At 37.1% G+C, this 21243-nt stretch overlaps 1 protein-coding gene across 2 annotated transcripts in view; it reads right to left on the minus strand.

The window, feature by feature from the left end:
• Nucleotides 1–21243, minus strand: part of CDH8 (cadherin 8) — a 387040-nt gene that overhangs the window by 207178 nt on the left and 158619 nt on the right. For both annotated transcript variants that reach the window (XM_050772635.1, XM_050772634.1), the window contains exon 4: nucleotides 259–378. In XM_050772635.1, the coding sequence (XP_050628592.1) occupies nucleotides 259–378 (120 nt within the window). The remainder of the gene's footprint in view (nucleotides 1–258; nucleotides 379–21243) is intronic.

Genomic DNA, 21243 nt, shown 5'->3' on the forward strand with positions numbered 1-21243 from the left:
TTCTTCCCTTTATTCCAGGATGAAAAATGGTGTCAGACCGTGTGTTAAATAGGTGATATCCTACAAATGCTTTGTGATTTGTCGTGATCAGCATCAAAATGATTTAGGGCTCACCATGTACCTCACATTGCATATTCAAATATTATTGATGCAGGCAGTGAAATACTTAGACATAATATTTCATAATCCAAATCCCAAGAAAAGTGTCTCCCTGAAGCAAAAACATGGGAAATATAATTTGAAATTTAGGCCACAAACCTGTTTCCGGCTCAATGGAAAAATAAGGCTGCCCTTCCAATATACTATAAACCAGCTTTGCACTGTTTCCATAAACTGGGTCATCAGCGTCGGTTGCAGTGACGTTAGTGACAGACGTACCTAATAAAAAAGAGAAACAAAAAAGATAATAATTAACACATTGTCCTTTGCCAAGAGCTACATTTTGTCAAGTATTTTATACAGAAATCCATGTGTAGGGAATAAAAGGAAAAGAAATTTTTTTAAAAAGATGAAGATAAACTGCTCTGTCATAACTTCAACTATACCTAAGTCTTTTAAAAGAAAGAGTCCTGGAGTACTATATAAAGATACTTTTAGTATCTGTATTATTTAAGATTCCTTTGTAGCTTTCATTTTAAAGATAAGTATTAGAAGCATGTGGGCTTGGGGAATATGCAAAGGAATCCTAACAAAGGAATATGAAATGTAAGGTTAATAATATAATATACCATGTCACCTTTACGTCTTACAAAAGTACAACTAAACATAACTGGAAAAATTGGCTGCTGAAAAAAAGCTGTACAGAAATATCAAAAGAATATTTTATTCCATCTTATTTAATTATTCAGAATATAAAATTAGCTCTGAACCACCAATTAATCATCTTGCTTACATAATTAGGCATAATGGATAACAGAATCATAACCTTTTTTTCAAAACTTTTTTATTCATTCATTCAACAATTGAGTATATACAGTTTGCCTGTTATGGAGTATATATATTAAAATATAGGAGAATTTTAACGCCAAGATTGGGAGGATTGACTTTACCTTGTAGGAAATAAGGAAGAAATTTCAGTTAAAGAGCAAACCTATACATTTTGGATTTAAAGAGCAGCCACATCACTATAGATTATTATGCCATTTAAAAAAAATAACTTCCACCTGCCTCCCCAAGTATATTGTTGGCAGACATGTAAATAAACACACACGTGCACACACACACGCACACACAACAAATCTTTACATTCAAGAAGCTCACAGTTTGAGGGGCAATAAGAGGAGGAAGGGACAAATAGAAAAAGAAATTCAGCTGAATGCAGTAGCACCAATTATAGACCCCTCACTTAGTCCAGCACAGACAGGGTGATCAGGAACATCTTTCTAACAGAGGTTGCCTTTGAGTTAAATCATTAAAGAAAGGTGGAATTTAACCAGGAGAAGGAATTCTAAGCAGGAAGATAAACATAAGAAAAGGCCAATTAGTGTGAGAGACTATGGGAAGTTCTGGGAACTCCTGAAAACGGAAAGAAATTGAAAAAGTCTGGTGTAATAACAAGAATCACATGCTGTGAGATCAAGGCCAATGTCTTCTTCATCCAACAAGTGCTGGAAACATAATGGTTTTTGAACATACCTTTACTTATTGAATAAATGGGTGAGTGAATAAATTATCTGTGATGATTTAATGAGAAAGAGCAGGTAGGTGTTAAAGATTAGTTTCCTTGGAAGTAGACTCTGAGATAAAGATTTCTTGCTAAACTTTCATTGGAGAGTGTTTTTAATCAATATCTATGGGGGAGTGAAAAAGACAAAATTGGACAGAGACATCTGGGATGTGATGCAGTTACAACGAAGGCCTCACTGGACTCCATAGGGCTCTAGAGATGGCATGCCCATTGAGGAAATGGGCCAGGCTTTTATATTCCAGCAGGAAACAGTTATAGCATGCAAGATGCCCCCTGAGAATGGAGCCTTAGTCTTGGCCCAAGCAGCTCCCTTCAGGGGATGACAACTACAAAATGGCGCAGGGAGTATGGGTGTTGGGCTGTCAGAAATCAACATGCTCAGCAACTGCGGGGAGAGCAGCATACGTCAGTGTTTACTGGAATAGGGTAGAACTTTAGCAAGATCTTGTCAGTCAGTATCTTTTGGAAGTGTTTTAAACGTGCAAAGGTAATAATAATATTTGTTGAGCAGTTGATAATCCTGTAAAATTGGAATTTCTACTCAGAATGATGACTCAGAGGTTCCACAAAATCTGCAGTTATAAAAAATGCACTCAATGCCTCTTGTGTAACACATTCCACCAGATGCAAGTAACTCATCAACTAGCTAGCAAAAACGAACACATGAGAGTACAATAGTTGTAGTTATTTGAATATTACATAAGATGCAGAAGAATTGGGAGTAAAACCTTCTAGGTAAAAAGAAGATGGTGAGATAAAATTGCCAAAAACTATTCAGAAAGAGGGATGACATGGCAGAAAAAGTCTGCCATCAAAGCTAAGCCTGGATATTCAAATTAAGAAGAAAATATAGGGGAATTTTCATGCCAAGATGGGGAGCACTGGCTGTACCCTCTAGGAAACAGGGAAGAAATTTCAGTTAAAGAGCACACCCATATTGTGGGCCACTCTCTCTATTAGGGCCTCCAGATTTGATTGGAAGTACAGACACAGATTAGGAGATCAGACTTGTTATGAGGTTACAACAGTAGTTCAATTAAGAGAGGATAAAACATTAACACTGGGTAATGACAATAGAAGTGGATATCAATGTTAATTTCCCTGTTTTGATCTTTGTGGTAAGGTGTTAAACTGAAGGTAAACTGAGTGAGGGGTTGCTATGGTTTGGATGTGCCTCCTCCAAAATTCAGGTGTTGCTAACATAAAATATTAAGAGGTGGGGCCTTTAAGAGGTGATTGGGCCATGAGGGCACCTCCCTCACAAGAGATTAGGCCCTTTTGTTTTTGAGACAGAGCCTTGCTCTGTCTCCGAGACTAGAGTGCAGTAGTGTGACCTTGGCTCACTGCAACTGCCACCTCCAAGGTTCAGGGAATTCTCCTGCCTCAGCCTCCTGAGTAGCTGGGACTAGAGTGTGCACCAACACTCCCAGCTAATTTTTGTATTTTTAGTAGACACAGGTTTTCACCATGTTGGCCAGGGAGGTCTCTATCTCTTGACCTCTCGATCCGCCCGCCTCTGCCTTCCAAAGTGCTGGGATTACAGGCGTGAGCCACCTCACAGGGCCTGATTAGGCGCCTTTATAAAAGAGCTTAACAGCGGGAGTTTGTCTCTCTTGCCCTTCCACCTTTCACCATATGAGAACACAGTGTTCCTCCCCTCCAGATGACAGTACGAAGGGCATCACCACATGCTGTGCCTTGATCTTGGACTTCCCAACCTCCAGAACTGTGAGAAAATAATTATTTTCTTTATTAATTAACCCAATTTGGGTATTTCGTTATCAGCAGCACAAGACAGACTAAGACGGGGTATGTGGTAACTATTTTTACAACTTTTCTGTAAGTCTAACATTAGTCCAAAAATAAAAGAAAAATAATGAATAATAAGAAAAAGACATCAGAGTTACTGGAAGAACTAACAGAGTTCAGAGACTTATGAGAAAGAGGTCCCTTTCATGCAGAAGACCATATAACAACTTTTTTTGCTTTGTTTTGTAGTCTAGTGTATTTACTTCGATTTTTTTAAGAAGAAATTATGTTCCTGCATTATGAAGTAACATATTATCAGAAAAAAAAAATAAGTCAAGGTGCAATATTCGGTATGACATTAAGTTAATAAATCTGAGAATTTAGTTCCAGTCACTGCCTAGGTAATTGAAAAAGAAAAGTGAACAAATTGTCAAAACTTCCTGTCATTACCAAAATTTCCTTCTAGTGGGTGACTCTTAAATTAGGAAATTCCTTCACAGAGAAAAAAACATATCCAAATATTTTCTGAAAAACCATATTGTTTTATTTATGCACAGGGTTGGTGCATTTGGTCAGAGTAGTCTGGAGTTAACAGTTTTGAACATAAAATAGTTCTGACATCTTCTGAAACGCTTATCTGTTTCTTTGAGCAAATACTTTAACTTGTCTTAGCCTCAGATTTAAACCTACACAATATAATAAGGTTATCGTGAGAGTTAAACAAAATAATATATGTAGGTACCTATCACAGAAATAACAACATGCTAAACCAGTGAGTACTAAGTGTCTGTGTGTGAGATTTTACCCTCTGAAAAACAGATCCCTAATGTCCCTTCCAGATCTATGGAATAATAAAATGGAGACACATTTTTAAAAAATCTTTTCAGGCAATTTGATACAAAATAATAGTTAAAAATGCCTGTAGTGTGCACCAAACTTTTTAAAATTTAGCTTCATCCATTCTCCCTAGAGACACTAATTTCTATTGTAATTACTTTGAAGAATTACTATTTCGATTTGTTTGTAAAATGAAGTATTCTTTTTTCATACTCCATAGTCATGCAAACTATTTCCTGTTAAATGGAAGATAGGATATTTTCTCTGGAGTTTACAAGACTGATCATGAGCATATCTAATTCAGTTGATCTTATCTTATTATGAGAGGTAGCCCGTCACGTTATTATTACTGGTGCTGGAGTAAGGGGTTGGGTTTCTATCTTCTACATGCTCTGTGATTCAGTTTTTCATATGCAAAGACAAACATTTTTTATTCCACAGGCCTCATAGTTTTGTGTGAGGATCACATGTAATCATATGAAATATAGAAAAGTGGTTGAGAGGATACATTTAGAGTCAAAATGTCTTCAACCCAAACATTTCTTTTATATTTTATATCCAACTTTTACTAGCTCTGTGTTCTTGGCCAAGTAACAAAAGTTTTCCAAGCTTTGATTCCCTAATCTGTAAAAAGGAAGGTGAGCATAGTCGTTACATCATAGGCTTGGTGAGATAATTAAACGGATTAATGTGTTCAAAGAGCACAGAAGAGTTATTGACACTACAAGCTTACTGTCACTATTGTTATATTATGTGTGTATACAGGTAAAACTAACAAACTAATCTTTTACAATTTTAGATGGTAGTGAATGCTTTAATTTATAATTAAGTGTAATTTTGCATAATGGCTTTGATAATAGATTTTATTAAATTTGGGGGAAAACACAAAAAGACAATCTCAAATGTAGCAATATATCCACATGCTTAGAAAGGAAGTGATTTTGTTAGTAAAACTGCTCAAAAGAAAACAGACACACATACGCACACACAGTGTCTCATTCTTCCATCCAGTCTACTAATCTATCTCATATCAGTTTTCTCTTTGGTATAAAATTGCTCTGAGAGCAAAAATAAAAAGTATTTTATAAACAAAAGTGTACTATGTAAAAGCTTATACATTAAGCAGGAGGCTAGACACTGGGCATGTCGTCAGTACAAGTTTCTCGATGTTATTTGAATGGATGGCATTTTGAATGAATGCCATATCTCCCAGTCCATGCCAGGATGAACTACTAGGCTGGGGACTGCAACAGAGCGAAGACAAGCTTTTACCCACATACTTATCCAGAATATTTCTGCCTGATGTCTGGCTTCCTGGAAATCTCCATCCTTCAGCTTTAGACTACTTTCCGTCAAGGACGATATTTCTCCTAATAGTGATTCAAGACTGTTGATGTACCTGTACACTGGAATAGATGTGTGTGGAGGTTTTGTGGGTGCATTTGTCAAGTGATTGCCCATAGGGGAGAAAAAATGGATGTTTCGAAGTTAATCTTGTAGCAGAAAAGATTGCTAGTCAAGCAGCAATGTACACTTCTCCATGGAAATGCATGCAGAATGCAGACCACGAAGGCAAATTGAAAAGTGTAAACCTTGCAGGATAATGTTTCTTCAAAGCTGCAAGTGTTGGTGTGTGATAAATAGGACCTGAGTAATACCCAGGAAATATAACAACCAGGATTCTCTGTTTGTGTTTTCATTTGGAACTGTTTTTGTCCCTTTGTCAAGGATACAAGAGACTCATTTAGCTAGTGACTATAAATTTGACACTGTGCCATTTCTCCAAGAAAGCCCCTATTATAATCCAACTTGATACTGATCCTAATTATAATAATATAGCTGCTGTATTTCCAGCTGTTGTCAACAAAAATGATCCCTGTCACCACAATTCAGCCTGCTAGTATCAAGCCGAGTATGAACGTATCAAGCCGAGTATGAACATATCAATTCCAAGGTGAATTCTGCATTAAACAAACTTTTTTTTTCTTTTTTGCATTTAGTTTGTTTCACTCGTTTAAGTGAAATTTGCCAATGTGCTGCTCGGATTTTAATTAACAAAAGACTTTCAGTGTCATGTGCCTCTTGCCACACCTGACAGTTTCCTCCCATTCCCAGCAGGACCCATTTTTTCCCCCTTCCCACATAATAACAGCAAAAACTACAGGCAAAATTAACCACCAAGGATGCTACACTATCGAGGTAGAGGTTCCAGTTTGCCAGCAAACTAAGATGAAAGGCCTTTGGGAAAATGAGACATTGGGGTTTGGGTAGTGCAGCTCTGTTAGCGAGGATATGCTTTTTTTTTATGAGCAAGTCAGCACACCAATTCTGCACGTTATTCAGAAAGAAAAATGCTGGTGCTGACACCCTGAGCAGGAAAACAAAGGTTTGGTGCAGCGTAAAAATGTGCACACTGGAAAAGCCAAAGCTGTTATGATGAGAAGAACACAAATTCCATTTGCAAAGACTCATTTGCAATACAGTTTTAGAGAATCAGCATTCCAATACCAGGTGGGAAAATCAAGAGGCAGAACCTTTGCAATAACTGAAATTCAGAACAATGCACATTCCTGGTCTCCTACTATGCTCTTCAAACTTTGTATTTGACCTGCTAGTTATCCTGTTCCAAGTGCGGTATGTACAATCCACAGACAAAGCGTTTGGCATTATCATCTGAAAATGTCTTACTTAAACATTCATGCATCCCAAAGATTACTGGCCTAAAAGGTCATAGCAATGATGCAACTGCTTTCATTTATTTTAATAAAACTAAACCCTCAACTCAACTTCTCTCATCTTCCTTATTAACTCCTCTAAGTACTGTGCAATACAAAGAGGTGGTGGGGCACAGGGGTTGCCGTGACAACCTTTTTTGGGTTGTTGATGAATAGCAGAGCAATAATTTCATAAGGCCTGCATTACTTGTTGACATTGAAATTATCCCTTACTAGAAGTAGAAACTTACGGTCCTGGATGGTTTAAATGTGCCAGACAGAATTCATTATTTATTAGTTGTATGGAAAATGCTTTGAGATACTTCTGTACTTGACTGTCACATAATTCTAGAGGTTTTGTGTGTATTGGCTGGCTGGTTGGTTGGTTGGTTGGTTGAAAGTCTCCACCCCCTCCCCATCACACTTGGTGCACCAAGTTACAACAGAGCACCGACCTGATGTGCTTAAGGCAAAAGCTGAGAAATAAGTGCAGGCAGCCCGTGCATTCATTTTTCTTTGCATCTCTCTGACTGATACCACTGTCTTCAACATTCATTTCTCTTGCAGGCCCTCAAGCAAATTCCCCCAGCGGGAAGCATGCCCTAAATTCTACCAGTGTTTTTCAGTTTTGCTATTTCATTATAGAATACACATGCCCAAATATCCAAACCTCCAAGGGGCTACTTAGGCGTGTCTTTGCAGGGGGAGGAGGATTAAACATGGATCAGCCGAAATTAGGGCTTCTTTTTTAACCCTAGATATGGAGATTTCTTCCCCAACCAAGCTCTAGGGGAAATAAATACTGAATTATTACCATCTGACCATTCAACAACAAGCAAGAAGACAGGGATTCCAATTCCTGCCAGGAACTCCTCTCTGAATTACAGTTGGTTAACTACAAGAGTAATGTTAAGCTGATAACAGAAGATCAAACCTTTCTCTTTTGTGGGTAATCAGTCTTGCCACTTGCAAAAGCCAAATGAGTAAGAGGCAGAGGCAGTCTGTGCTTGCCATTTTGCTTCAGAAACCTCTCTTTTATGACACACCACACAATGGAATCCTCAGTGATTAGTTTCCTATCTTTCTTTTTTTGCAAAGGCCTACCCGTTGCTCACTGGGTGTTCTCCTTATGTGCCAGCTCTCAGCCTGTAGTGAAATGTTGCTGCCAAATTCCACATGCTCCAAATTAAATTTATTATGGGAACGGAGACAGATTCTTAACTGCAGTCAGGCGGATGGACAGCCCCAAAATGTATCCTGTCATTTCTCTGGCTCCATGATTTGGGATATAAACCAGGGAAATAAAATTCAGTTTCCATATTTTATTCTGCAGAATTTAGGGAAAAAACAATTTTGTAACTTAATGAAACATCCACGCACACTTAACACAGTGTTTTTAGAATGAGCCTGAAACTTTCTGAAACAATTAAACACTTTAGAAAATGTGTTTAAGCACACAGATGTCTTCTATTCACCCATGCATCATTTCAGCAAACATCTGTAATGTGCACTGGGTGAGAGAAATGGAAAATATCATATGAAAATGTGTAACTGTAGAATCTTAGCCATGTTTACTATGCACAGAGGCGAAGTACCTTCTGTATCCCTCACAAACAATGCTAGCATGGTAGCCTACCCACGGCTTTCGCACACAGATAATGAGGACAATTGGAGGCCTGGTTGTGAAAACTAATAAGCTGCCTGTTTTACAGTTCCATGTGCATAAATACACCTTTTTGGAATTGGGACGGTTTTATTTCTAATACAAGAGGAAAATAAAAGTATTTTCTTTTCATAGGCCGCTTATTCCCAGGAATCAAACCTTTGCTAATTTGTCACCTATGGAATGAAATCCCATAAATGCTTGAGAACTAAATAGCACCATAAATGCTCTAGACTGGCAGCTTTCTATATCCATACTGACTTTGAAAAACTATGCTACTGGTGGCACCACAGATGCCTTCTACAATATGTGACAACTACAGTAGGTAAAATGTCATTCATCCTCTAATCCTAGCACTTTGGGAGGGTAAGGCAGGTGGATTATTCAAGACTAGCCTGGGCAACATGGCCAAACCCTGTCTCTACAAAAATACAGAAAATTAGCTGCGCGTGGTGGCGTGCACCTGTAGTCCCAGCTACTTGGGAGGCTGAGGTTGGAGGATCACCTGAGCCTGGGAAGTCTAGACCAGAGTGAGCCGTGATCATACTACTGCACTCCAGTCTGGGTGACAGAGTGAGAACCAGTCTCAATTTTAAAAAAGGAAATGTAATTCATTCTATTTGAGTAAATGAACTAATTTATTCAATCACACAATGGCTATTTGCACAGTATATGCTGTATGCCAAGCACCAACTTAGATGCAAAGGGTACAAGAACATGCAAGAGAGTTAGAGTTTCTCTCCTAATAGCATCTGAAGTTTACTTTAGCAGTGTTTTCACCTGGTTTCTCTTTATTGTAAGAAACTGCAAATCTTCATTAAATGTATTTTCTAGAAGGTATCACGATGTAGTCAAAAGTATACATATATAGTATATACATATACACACACACTACATATATATAATTGTAGTATTATATATGTAGTATATATATAATTGTAATATCAGATGTTTCTGTTGACATTATTTGGTTAGCCTGAGATCATATTCTACATCCATGACTTAACACTCTGATACAGCAAGAGAATGCTTTTACATCAATAAGACTCAGTTGCTTTATCTAAAAAATAGAATATTGCCACCTACTTCCTATTCTTATTCTGAGGCTCCATAAAAATAACATACTATCAGTATCCCCCAAATGACAGAACTTTGGTTGAGATGCACCCTGTGCTTTCCAGGGCATGCTACTTTATTTTTATTTCATAAAGTATAAATTTAAGGTCAAGTTGCATGAGAACAGAGATATAACCATTATAGTGGCTGTTCATTTTTTTTGTCTCTCTAAAATGAGCTTATGTTTCTAGTTAAAAGTCCGCACTTTAAAAAATAATAATTGTGTAACTGGGGTTACCCTCCCTTTTCCAATGTGAGAGACAAAATCCTATCAAATTTCAAGTGTGACAAAGTGAAAAGTCACTGAGCCATTGAGCTATTGAGGAATGAGAGTCTTAGATGAAAAATGTTTAATTTTGCAATCATTACAAGAACTATGAGTTCAAAGAGATATGTACTAACTGATGCAAAATATAAAGTCCTATACATGCTGCCATCAATGATGTAGCTAAAATGGAAGTAAATGGGCTAATCTATTTGAGCCCTTCATTGTTTTAATTATTTTAAATTAAAATTCTGCTGTGTCAAGCTTCAGAAACTGCAGTTAGAAGATTCTTGCTTTCTAAAGGGGTAGACTAGTAGGAGATCCAAAATGGAACAATTAGCTACTAAATGATGTCATCAAATTCCATGGGTGACATGGAAATACTGAAGAACAGTTAAAGCAAAGTTTTTGGTATGAGGGGACATTGACCTTGAAATCAGGCAGGAAAAGATGATCCCAGGTCAATGTTCACAGGTGGGCCTGCAAATCTAGAAGGGTGTACCTATGAATTAGACGAATCAGTCTGGAGCTTCTTTTAGGAGAATGAAAAGTTAGTAAAGGGTTTTAAACAACCTTTTCCACCAATTACCAAGAGTTTGTAATATTCCCAACTACTTTATTTACCCACTACTCACTCCATTTCTGTGATTCCACAACTATCCACATAGCTCAATCTGACCCAGATTCAAGATTTAGTGGATTCCTAAGTTGAATCATTCCCTCTTCTGAACTCTCAAAATACTTCACTTGATTGTCTCTAGGGGCACCTTTTACTTTTATATATAAATTGCAGTGCATACAGATTTTCCCCTTTTAGACTAAAAGCTTCTTAGGAACAATATTCTTTCTTATTCTCTCAACTTTCCCCTCTCATCCTCCCCTCCAGAATTAACCCATTCCTTGATAACAGGGTTCTATCACTTTGTTCAAATTATAAGCATGATCCCACATTGTCCTTGTTATACAAGTGCTGAGAACTATACCTGATGTGAAATATTTATTCATTTAATCTTTGCAATAAGTCTCTGAATCTGCTATGAATATCTGAATTCAAACAGAAGGAATAAAGCCTGAATTTGTAACCACACAAGAATGCTCCCAAATCTGCCCTTTTAACCGCTACACAAACACTACAATGTTTCTGAATTTTACATCTTCAAGTGCAGAGAATATGAACTAGTATTTTTATCTTTCTCCCTAGCACTTCAGAAAATGCCTTGCATAGAAATATTCGTTGGGTAAATATACAAATAAGAGAGAATGAATAGCTTATTTTCTTTTGGAAGATATTCAGAAATTAACGTAGCATATTGATCATGTTCTGAATTAGGTGTTATGTCTACTGTTTTGTCTTATTCTCATTTGGAATTTATTAAAGAATAACGGTAATGGTTTTCTCTACTCTTAAAAGGGTAGTCATGACCTTGTCTTCTTAGAGTTGAACCCACTCCAAACATAAGCCAGAATTAGCTTCAAACGGAGACTAGGATGATATTAAACCCTCACTTAAGCTCCTGAAAACTTCCTGTAGAGGGAATAATGAACTGAGGACATTATCACATTACCACATGAGATCAAGTATGAAACTCGCCACTTTTAGGGTCATGTCAGCACTCAAAAAGTGTCAGATTTTGAAGCATTTCAAATTTTGAATTTTCAGATTCGGGGACTCAATCTGTAGTGAGACCTTGGTACGTGCATGCCTAGAGAGAGTTGTTTAAAAAATATATTGAAAACTCTACGTGACTTAATTAAAATCTTGGCAAACACAAAATAATATGTGAAAGGCTAAGCAATGGGTTTACAAAGAATGATTAAGGTTCTGCCAATATATGGAAGCTTTCAAATTGGGAGGACGAAAAGAGGAGGGAGAGAGGGTGAGATAAGAGAAAGAAAAGAACTCATTATGTTCTCAGCCCTGAAGATGTACTGATGAATCTGACACAGACCATATTTGTAAGTAATCAAATGAAATGTTAACAAGAAAACTGAATAGATGTTGTATTTATTCAACATATTCCTTCATTTCTCTTTGTTGGTATCCTTCTTTCTCTTTATTCTCACTTCCTTAGTCCCATTTTCTCATACTATATATGTTTGTCAGTTGCTGAATGCCACCAAACTGTTCCTGGTCTTGGAGTACCAATGATGAAGAGCGATCCTTCTTGGCCCTTGGGGAGCTAGCTCACAGCCTACCGGGCAGAGGCACAGAAAGAAACATGATTGCCTAGACTGTAACCTGGGCATGTTGCAGGAGTGGTGGGTGTGCAGAGAAGATTGACCCTGAGACCTGCTACAAGAGAAAGGTGGAGGGCAGGTTGGAGGTATGTAAAGGAAATCTTCCTGATAAAGTGACGTGATGAATAGCGCAACTTCAAAGGTAGTCTGTGATTTTACAATATTGACTATTACAGTAAATGAACAATATATGTGTCCATGTGTACACCTATGAGTTTTGTTTTGTCCCCTAATCCTTAAATTTCATTACATTGAAGACTTCTTACAAAATTGGGTTTCATTTGAAATGCAACTCAAAGTGCACAAATCTATGTATACAACGTATTTAGCAATATCAATATTTTTTAAAATTTATTTAGATTTTAATCATTATGCCATACTAGGAAACACCAACTTCACTAGGTGCTTATGAAAGGTAAAAGCAAAAATTAGCACATTTGAAAGACACACACGAATAATTTGAGGAAACATCAAACAAAATTCTGACATTATTTTTAAAATAACTCAAGTAATGAAGTCCTGCACTCAATTCAATTATGTTTCCTCTCCTTTCAATTCTTCCTAGTTTCCATATTTAAGACTCTTAGATGGAAAAGGAGAAAAAGACCATATACATTTTCTAACAGCTGTGCCTTTCCAACTATATTTTACAACATCTGTGACATTTTTCTTCTTAACATTTGTGCTACCTGTATGTTTACCCTTTGGGCTAATTTGTAGTTGACCCCAGTAATATAGCCTTTTTAGCCAACATTTAGTGACAGACGATCATTGATTTAGCAGTCTCACAGAGTGCCTTAAAAATCAATGTATCTAGAAGAAAGAACTGGTGGGACTTCATAATATCACATCTTGTTTTTATCACAAATTTCCAATGTACCAAGTTCTTGTCTCATTATTTATACCAGACAGGGCATGCTGATGAGATACACAATCCGTTCTGTCCCTTTTGGCAATCCATTTATAACTGAAGCACAATTAATATCTTTACAGATGTTCTCCAGGCGGAAAGAAAAATGCGGCAGTAAGTATTTTGTACGTGTTTCAGTGTAAATGTGTGAAGTGAGGAGCATAGGGAAATGTCTAAAAACAGTGGAATCTGAGCTTTTCTTGTGTTTAAATTCTCCAGGGAAATGTTTTCAAAACAGGATTTCATATAGGAAGAGAAGCTACCTTGAAAAGCTTTCCAGAACTTCCAAGAAAATAATTAGAAATCAGGATAATCATTAAACAAAGAACCTCACAAATGACTCTCCTTCAGAGGTGTGGATTTCTCCAAAAGTGGTATGTTATTTCAAGTTTTTAATTACTATAAACCAAAAGTATTTGAAACAGGTCTCAATCACTTTAGAAAGTTCATTTTGCCAAGGTTAAGAGCATACCCGTGACACAGCCTCCAGAAGTCCTGACAACACATGCCCAAGATGGTTGGGGTTTTTTATGCTGAAACCCACTAAATTTCAAGAGTGTGCTACATCATTTGAATCTCCTTTTCTAATCCATTGTCAATTGCCTGTTTTACTGTCAAATATTAGTCTGTAACTAGAATACTAATAATTATCATCAAATATAAAGGAACTTCTATGTTTCTGGTACAAGTACTTATTTACTTGATATAATTATCTTATTTAGACTTCAATGAGACTAAATTATATTCAAATCACTTTTAGATTTCCAAAAATGGATAGGCATAAATAAGTACTCAATAAATGTTTTTAATTCATTCATCTATTCAATTACAGATGTGTTTTTTGTATAGACATTTGTGGCATAGTTGTAAGAGCAAATACCCCAATAATTAGTACAGCCAGGAAAACGCGCACACACACACACATACATATACGCGCACACACATATACACACACAATCATACGATGAGTATCTTTTTCCTTTTTTTGAGACAGGACTCACTCTGTTATCCAAGCTGAGTGCAGAGGTACCCTAACAACTCACTACAACCTCGACCTCCCAGGCTCAAGCAATCCTCCCACCTCAGCCTCCCAAGTAGCTGGGATTACAGGTGTGTAATCCCACCATGGCAGAAATTTTTTTTTTTTTTTTTTAATAGAGACAGGATCTGGTCTTGAACTCTTAGACTGCGGCAATCCTCTCACCTTGGCCTTCCAAAGTGCTGGGATTACAGATGAGAGCCACTGTGCCCAGCCTGCCTAAAGATCTTAAGGAGAAAATTCAAAAAATGGGCAAATGTTTTTGTGTTAGAGTCTGATGTAACAAACAAATATTTATTTAAGAAGCATTTAGAACATCATTGATGGTCTTTGTAATAATAATAATACTGTATTTTTGAAGGTGAACATAAAATAGGATACACAAAATGAAAACAGCCGATGGGAAATGTGAGAAAACATTAATTGTTCAAAACAACAACAACAAAAAGCTAAAATGTTGAGGCCACTGGCCTGGGTCCCAATAATGAACAGATGTGGGGTCTGCAGCCAGAAGCTAGTTCTGACTAACAGTAAATTACATGTACTTAATTGCTATGCTCTATTGTTCTATAAGCCAAAAAAAACAAAAAAACAAAACCAGAAATCAGTAGCTACCTGAAAATCAGAATGTGGAGACACTCACTGTACATATTTTGAAACCATCAAACAAAGCACAATATGTCAGAAAACAGAGCAGTATATCCATCCAGTGTGAGAAGAACTCTGCTCTGCATGAATGGTTTCTCCACCAGGACTAGAAAACCCCGAGAAGCTGTGTTTATAATGCAAATCTCTGGGCCTGACTCAATGGAAATCAACTTGGAATCTCAGAGGTTCAGGGCAGGAATCTACTTCACATATTGATCCAAGGAAAAGAGCTCATTGTGATTTAGGACGGAGGGAAAGATCCTTACATCCTTTTAAAAGCATTATGTCATCTCAAGTTTTTAATTACTGTAAACCAAAAGTATCTGAGACAGGTCACAATCAATTTAGAAAGTTTATTTTACCAAGGTTAAGGTCACATCCATGACACAGCCTCAGGAGGTCCTGATAACATGTGCCCAAGGTAGTTGGGATACAGGTTGGTTCTATGCATTTTACGGAGACAGGAGACATCAATCAATACATGTAAAATGTACACTGGTTCAATCTGGTAAGGTGAAACAACTCAAAATGATGGCTTCTAGGTCATAGGTAGATTTAAAATTTTTCTGATTGACAATTGGTTGAAGGAGATATTATCAATACAAAAGAATGCCTGGATTGCTTCAAGTGGTTGTAGGGACCAAAGTTTTATCACGCAGATGAAGCTTCCAGGTAGCAGGCTTCAGAGAGAATACATTGCGAATGTTTCTCATAAGACTCAAAGGAGTCTGTTCTGACAGTAATTCCAAAAGGGAGGAGGGCATAAAGAGTCCTGTCCAGCTCCCCATTTCCATCACAGCCCGAACTAGCTTTTTCAGGTTAACTTTGGAATGCCCTTGGCCAAGAGGAGGGCAGAGACTCATGGTTGGGGGGACTTAGAATTTTATTTTTGGTTTACGTTACAAAAGTAGTACGTATTCACTATGGGAAATACACCTCTTTAACCACAGAACTCAAAGAGACACTTCAGAAGGCACAGAAGTGAGAAGGCTGGGCGTTTAGGATGATACAAAGAAGTGTTAAGAAGTTAATTAGCACCTGCATTCTAAAGAGCAGTCAGTTACAATTTAGGACAGATGGGGGGGTCAAGCACTGAAACACCCTCAGAACAGCCTGGAAAATTGTGAAAGATAACAGCTTAAAGTTTATTTTTGTGAGTATTTAAACCTATATTTTGTAGTACTTCTATGATTCTTGTCTAATTCCCTCTAGTTAACGTGTGTCTTGTGTGAATGTGTGTCTGTATTCATAGAAACGCATGAAAAATATAGTTGTTAATATTATATGAATAATAAAAAGATTAATTATTTTAATAAGCACCTGTGTCCTGTAGACTCTTAATTTACATAAACAAGCCTAAAGTAGGCTGAATTTTTTTCAACCACCTTTATTTGGTAGCATATCCCCCAGACTATCTTTGTCTCTGAAAGGAATAAAAACATCTATAGCAGTGTTTTCTAAATTGTGGACCACACAGGCTACTTATGAAGCAGCACACTGTAAGCTGGTTCAACATAAAGATTCCCAGGCCCCCCACATGAAGAACTGAACACAGAACAATATACATCAACTCATAATAATTAACATTACTAATTAACTAGTAATTAAATCGTTACGTGGCACAGAGGAAGCTCACAAATACGTTTACTGCACAGACAGTCCCTGACTCACGATGGGTCAACTTAAGAATTTGTGACCTTTATGATGGTGGGAAAGTGATCTGCAGTCAGTAGAAACTATTTCATTTCTGAATTTTGATTTTTTTCCTGAGCTAGTGATAGGTGATATAACACTCTTTTTCAATGCTGGGCTGAGGGAGTGAACAGCAGCTCCCTGCCAGTCATGCCATTGTGAAGCTAAACAACCAGGTGTGGTGGCTTACTCTAGGTGAGGTGGCTCACGCCTGTAATCCCAGCACTTTGGGTGGCCAAGGCAAGTGGATCACCTGAGGTCAGGAGTTCGAGACCAGCCTGATCAACATGGTGAAACCCTGTCTCTACTAAAAATACAAAAATTAGCTGGGGATGGTGGTGCACACCTGTAATCCCAACTACTCAGGAGACTGAGGCAGGAGAATTGCTTGAACCCGGGAGGCGGAGGTTGTAGTGAGCCAAGATCACACCATTGCACTCCAGCCTGGGGAGACAGAGTGGGACTCCATCTCAAAACAAACAAACAGACAAACAAAACTCTACAATGCCCTGTGGTACCAGATGATTTTGCCCAACTGTAGGCTAATATAAGAGTTCTCATCTCATGTACCCCCCCAAAATATATATACCTACTATGTACTCAAAAAATTTTTAAATAAATAAAATTTCAAACATTTGAAAAAAGTTCTAGGCTGAGCTCTGGTGTTAGGTACAGTAGGTTAGGTATATTAAATGTGTTTTCTGCTTATGATATTTTCAACTTACTGTAAGTTTATTGAGGTATAATCCTATCATAAGGCCCAAGCATCTGTATTCAGTAAATATTTTCAAATATTATCTCTAAATGTATCAATACAATAGCCCCAGTTTAGATTATCTCACTCAATCCAAAAAAGTGGTTCCATTATTGTTGCTTTTTTACCTGTGAGGCAACTATTAGGTTGGTGCAAAAGTAATTTCAGTCATTGCCATTACTTTCAGTGGCAAAAACTGCAATCACTTTTGCACCAACCGAATAGATACGGAGAGGTCAAACAAAAGGAATCTTTCCTAAGACCACATAGATGGTTGAGGCTCTGTTTTTGCAAGACAGAGTGCTTGAATCTGGGGATTCAAGATTAGGCAAATAGGCATGAAACTTACCATGAAAGAGCTTCTAATTTTAAAAATCTTTGGTGGAGACATTTGAAAAGCTCTAGCAAGTTAGGAAGTCCTATTCGATGACACATTTCACAGGGAGAAGCCAATAATTATAAATTTGGAACAACTTTGAGGTCTTGCATTTTTCCCAGAATATACCATGCAGCTTCTGCATTTAATTCCCTAATATATCAACATTACTTTTTTTTTTCCACATAAACTAGCTTTGCAAATGTTCTGGTAACACCTCAGAAGGTTGTATCATGGCTCTTACTGTTTTTAGAATCCTCTGGAATACTACCATGGACTCCATGTAGAGAAACAGAACATTACAATGACCCACTAAGCAAGTGGTGTTCCAAGTATGGTCTCCAGACCAGCAATATGAACATCACCTGAATTATAAACTCTGAGAGCGAGACCCAGAAGCTACACTTTAACTGGTCCTCCAGGTAATTCTGACATACACTCAAGTTGAAGAACCAGTGCACTCCATGAGCAGGAGCAGGACTATTATATCGAATCAACAGAGGTATCTACGACCTAAAAAGAAGCCACGAATATAATATGTTATATAATGCTTTCACTTCTTTTTATAACTTTACAACCTTCTGAGTGAGGTAAGATAATTACAAAGTTTCTAATTTTATAGAAAAGTTGACTGAAAAGTTTTCCTAACTTATATATGCTTCAAGGTGCACAGAAAGTACTGTGCAAGGTGTACATCCAGGTATGCATTTTAACCTATTAATATGTGCTACATCATGAAATTATCAGTAAGCCTGTAACTCATAAATCTCCCTGTTTTCATCCAAGGCTTTCCATCATTATGGTATCTTGCCACCAAATAGTAAGATATTGTGACCAAAATAGTTAGGTTTTCTTTTCTTCTCCCCCTCCACCCGCCAAGACGGAGTCTCACTCTGTAGCCCAGGCTGGAGTGCAGTGGTGCCATCTCGGCTCACTGCAACCTCTGCTTCCCATGTTCAAGCAAGTCTCCTGCCTCAGTCTCCTGAGTAGCAGGGGCTACAGGCACCCACCACCACACCCAGCTAATTTTTGCATTTTTAGTAGAGACAGGGTTTCACCATTTTGACCAGGATGGTCTCGATCTCCTGACCTCGTGATCCACCCACCTTGGCCTCCCAAAGTGCTGAGATTACAGGCGTAAGCCACAGTGCCCGGCCAGGTTTTCTTTCTTTAGGATGGTAAATTAAGAAATGTAGAATGCAATATAGTCTTCATGCTAATTGTATATATTTTTTATCCAAAATTAATACATCATAAGCATAGTCATTATAAATATGTACTTTGTTAAATTCTGAACAAGAATGAAATATGCGTAAATTTCCAGGCAGGCAATTTCACAAATCCCTTAACAGCTGAGAGTTGCTATTTCCTAGTCCTCTATATTTGATTAAAAGACTTCTGGTTCTTGAAGTCAACTTCCTCCTTCCCATTCATTATATAAGGCACTCGTAATTCGGAGCTTTGAATGACTAATACTAAGACCCCTGGACATTTGCTTGCATGACAGTTTTCAAATACAGTTGGAAACTAGGTCTAAGCATGCTTTAATCCATTATCAGGAAGAAGGCCTCTGCTTGCATGGGTTTAGCTCATTTCTCTTCCCAGTCTTGTTCAGGAGGCAAAAAAAGAAACAAGCACTGTGAGATACTGACTATACAAAAGAATCCTCTTATACATGCATCCTTACAATAATGATGCTTTCCTTATTAAATGAATATTTACTGAACAATCACCGAGAACAAATTAATCTCAACTTTCCATTTATGTCTGTCCTTTCTCCCTTATTTCAAATCTAAGCATTATCCTAGATTTAATGGAAAGCACATTTGGTATAGGGATCAGCATATGTGGGTCTCATAGTCAATAAGAGGTAGAAATTACAGCCTTAAAGCAAGTCACTAAATCTCTGAGTCTAATTTACTTACTTGCTTTACCCACTTCACTGTACCATCATGGAGAACCAATTGGGAACAAAGATATACAATACTATCATACAACATATGAAAATCTCATGTAAACTTTAAGAAATCCTGAAAGATAATTGTGAAATAACTGTACCAACACATTAGGTGTCATTTCCTTTAACCTCAAATTGTGTTACCAGCATGATTTTTTATTCTTTTTACAGAGACCACTACATTCATAAGACCCATTGAAATCAAGCACAATTACTTTAAACATCACCATAAAGACACTGTTTCATCATCTTAGAACAAGACTATTAAATGCTGTATATTACACTTGGAACTGACAAATTCATAAGAAAATAAATTGGGTAATATGGAATTCTTAAAAAAAAAAAAAAAGAAGCTTCCTAGGCATTTGCTGGAATTCAATCCTTTGGAACTTGAATTACCTTGAATCAGAGCTCACAACATAAATAATTTCTCATCTCCATTTTTGCCAAGATAATACAAGATTAATGATCTCTCAGGTTCCTATGAAGACTTTAGAATTTCCACATATTTCATTATGCGTGTATATATGGAGAGAAGCCTACTTGAGACAGAAAAGAGAATTCCCTTCAGGATAAAATTTATATTTCAGAGTAGAGACATTGTGAGTCAAGGCAGCTATTTTTGTGGTAGTTCCAGACTCTACACATTTTTCTCTTTGATTTGGAAAGAAAGCAACATTTTCTTTCCAACTTAGACAGTATATGTCACACAAATTCACACACAAACATTCATATATTGCAACATATAGAAATAAGAGAGAATGAAGAGAGAGAATATGTGTGTGTCTGTGTGTGAGAGAAAGAAAAAGAAAATGAATGCAAGAGGGAAAAAATTTAGAGAATTTTGTTTCCTTCAAGGATTAAGAGAAATATTTTTAGAACCTTCAATAGCCCACATTCATAAACAGTAAGTTAAAAACTAAAAAGAAAGGGAACTTGAATGAAGCTCTCAAAAGTTTAACTTTGTCATAGTTAAAAAATTGCACACAAGGAAAAATGTGGTTGCTGTGTGCAAGTCACTCCTGCAAACACCATACCAAAGATGTAGGAGTAATGGTCCTGTCTTCACAGAACTGACCATCTAGACAAATATTAGAAGAGTTTGAACATCTCTTTGAATACTTATTTTGTGTTTAGCTGTTAAGTGTTAGAGAAGGATAGAAAACTAAGTAATAAATTCCATTTTCCATCCCTGCTAAAGGCATCCTTAATAAGAAGGCCGAGAAGTACCTTGTATAAGTTATGACCAAATAGAAGGAGTACTTTGGATTTCTTTGCCTAGCTTAAGGTATTTTAACATAGCTTCGCAGGCTTCAGTCTGATGTGAGTGAATGAGAAATGAATGAAGTCATCCCTAACTTAAAAGTGGTTGTTATCTTGAAAAAATAATTCATGTACTTAGTATGCAATGGTGTGCTCCACCTGGAGGTATAGCATCATGATTTTGTTCTATGGAAAGGCTTATGGTAAGAATGGATAGAGTCAAAGCTCAGCCTGGCTGCATATTTGCTGTGAGACTCTCAAGACAGTTACTTAACTGTATTTTCTTAGTAAAGCAAAACAAAACAAAAAAACTTCCTGATAGGCTTTTCATAGAA

This window comes from Macaca thibetana, chromosome 20 (genome assembly GCF_024542745.1).
Source record: "Macaca thibetana thibetana isolate TM-01 chromosome 20, ASM2454274v1, whole genome shotgun sequence".
Lineage (NCBI taxonomy): Eukaryota > Metazoa > Chordata > Mammalia > Primates > Cercopithecidae > Macaca > Macaca thibetana.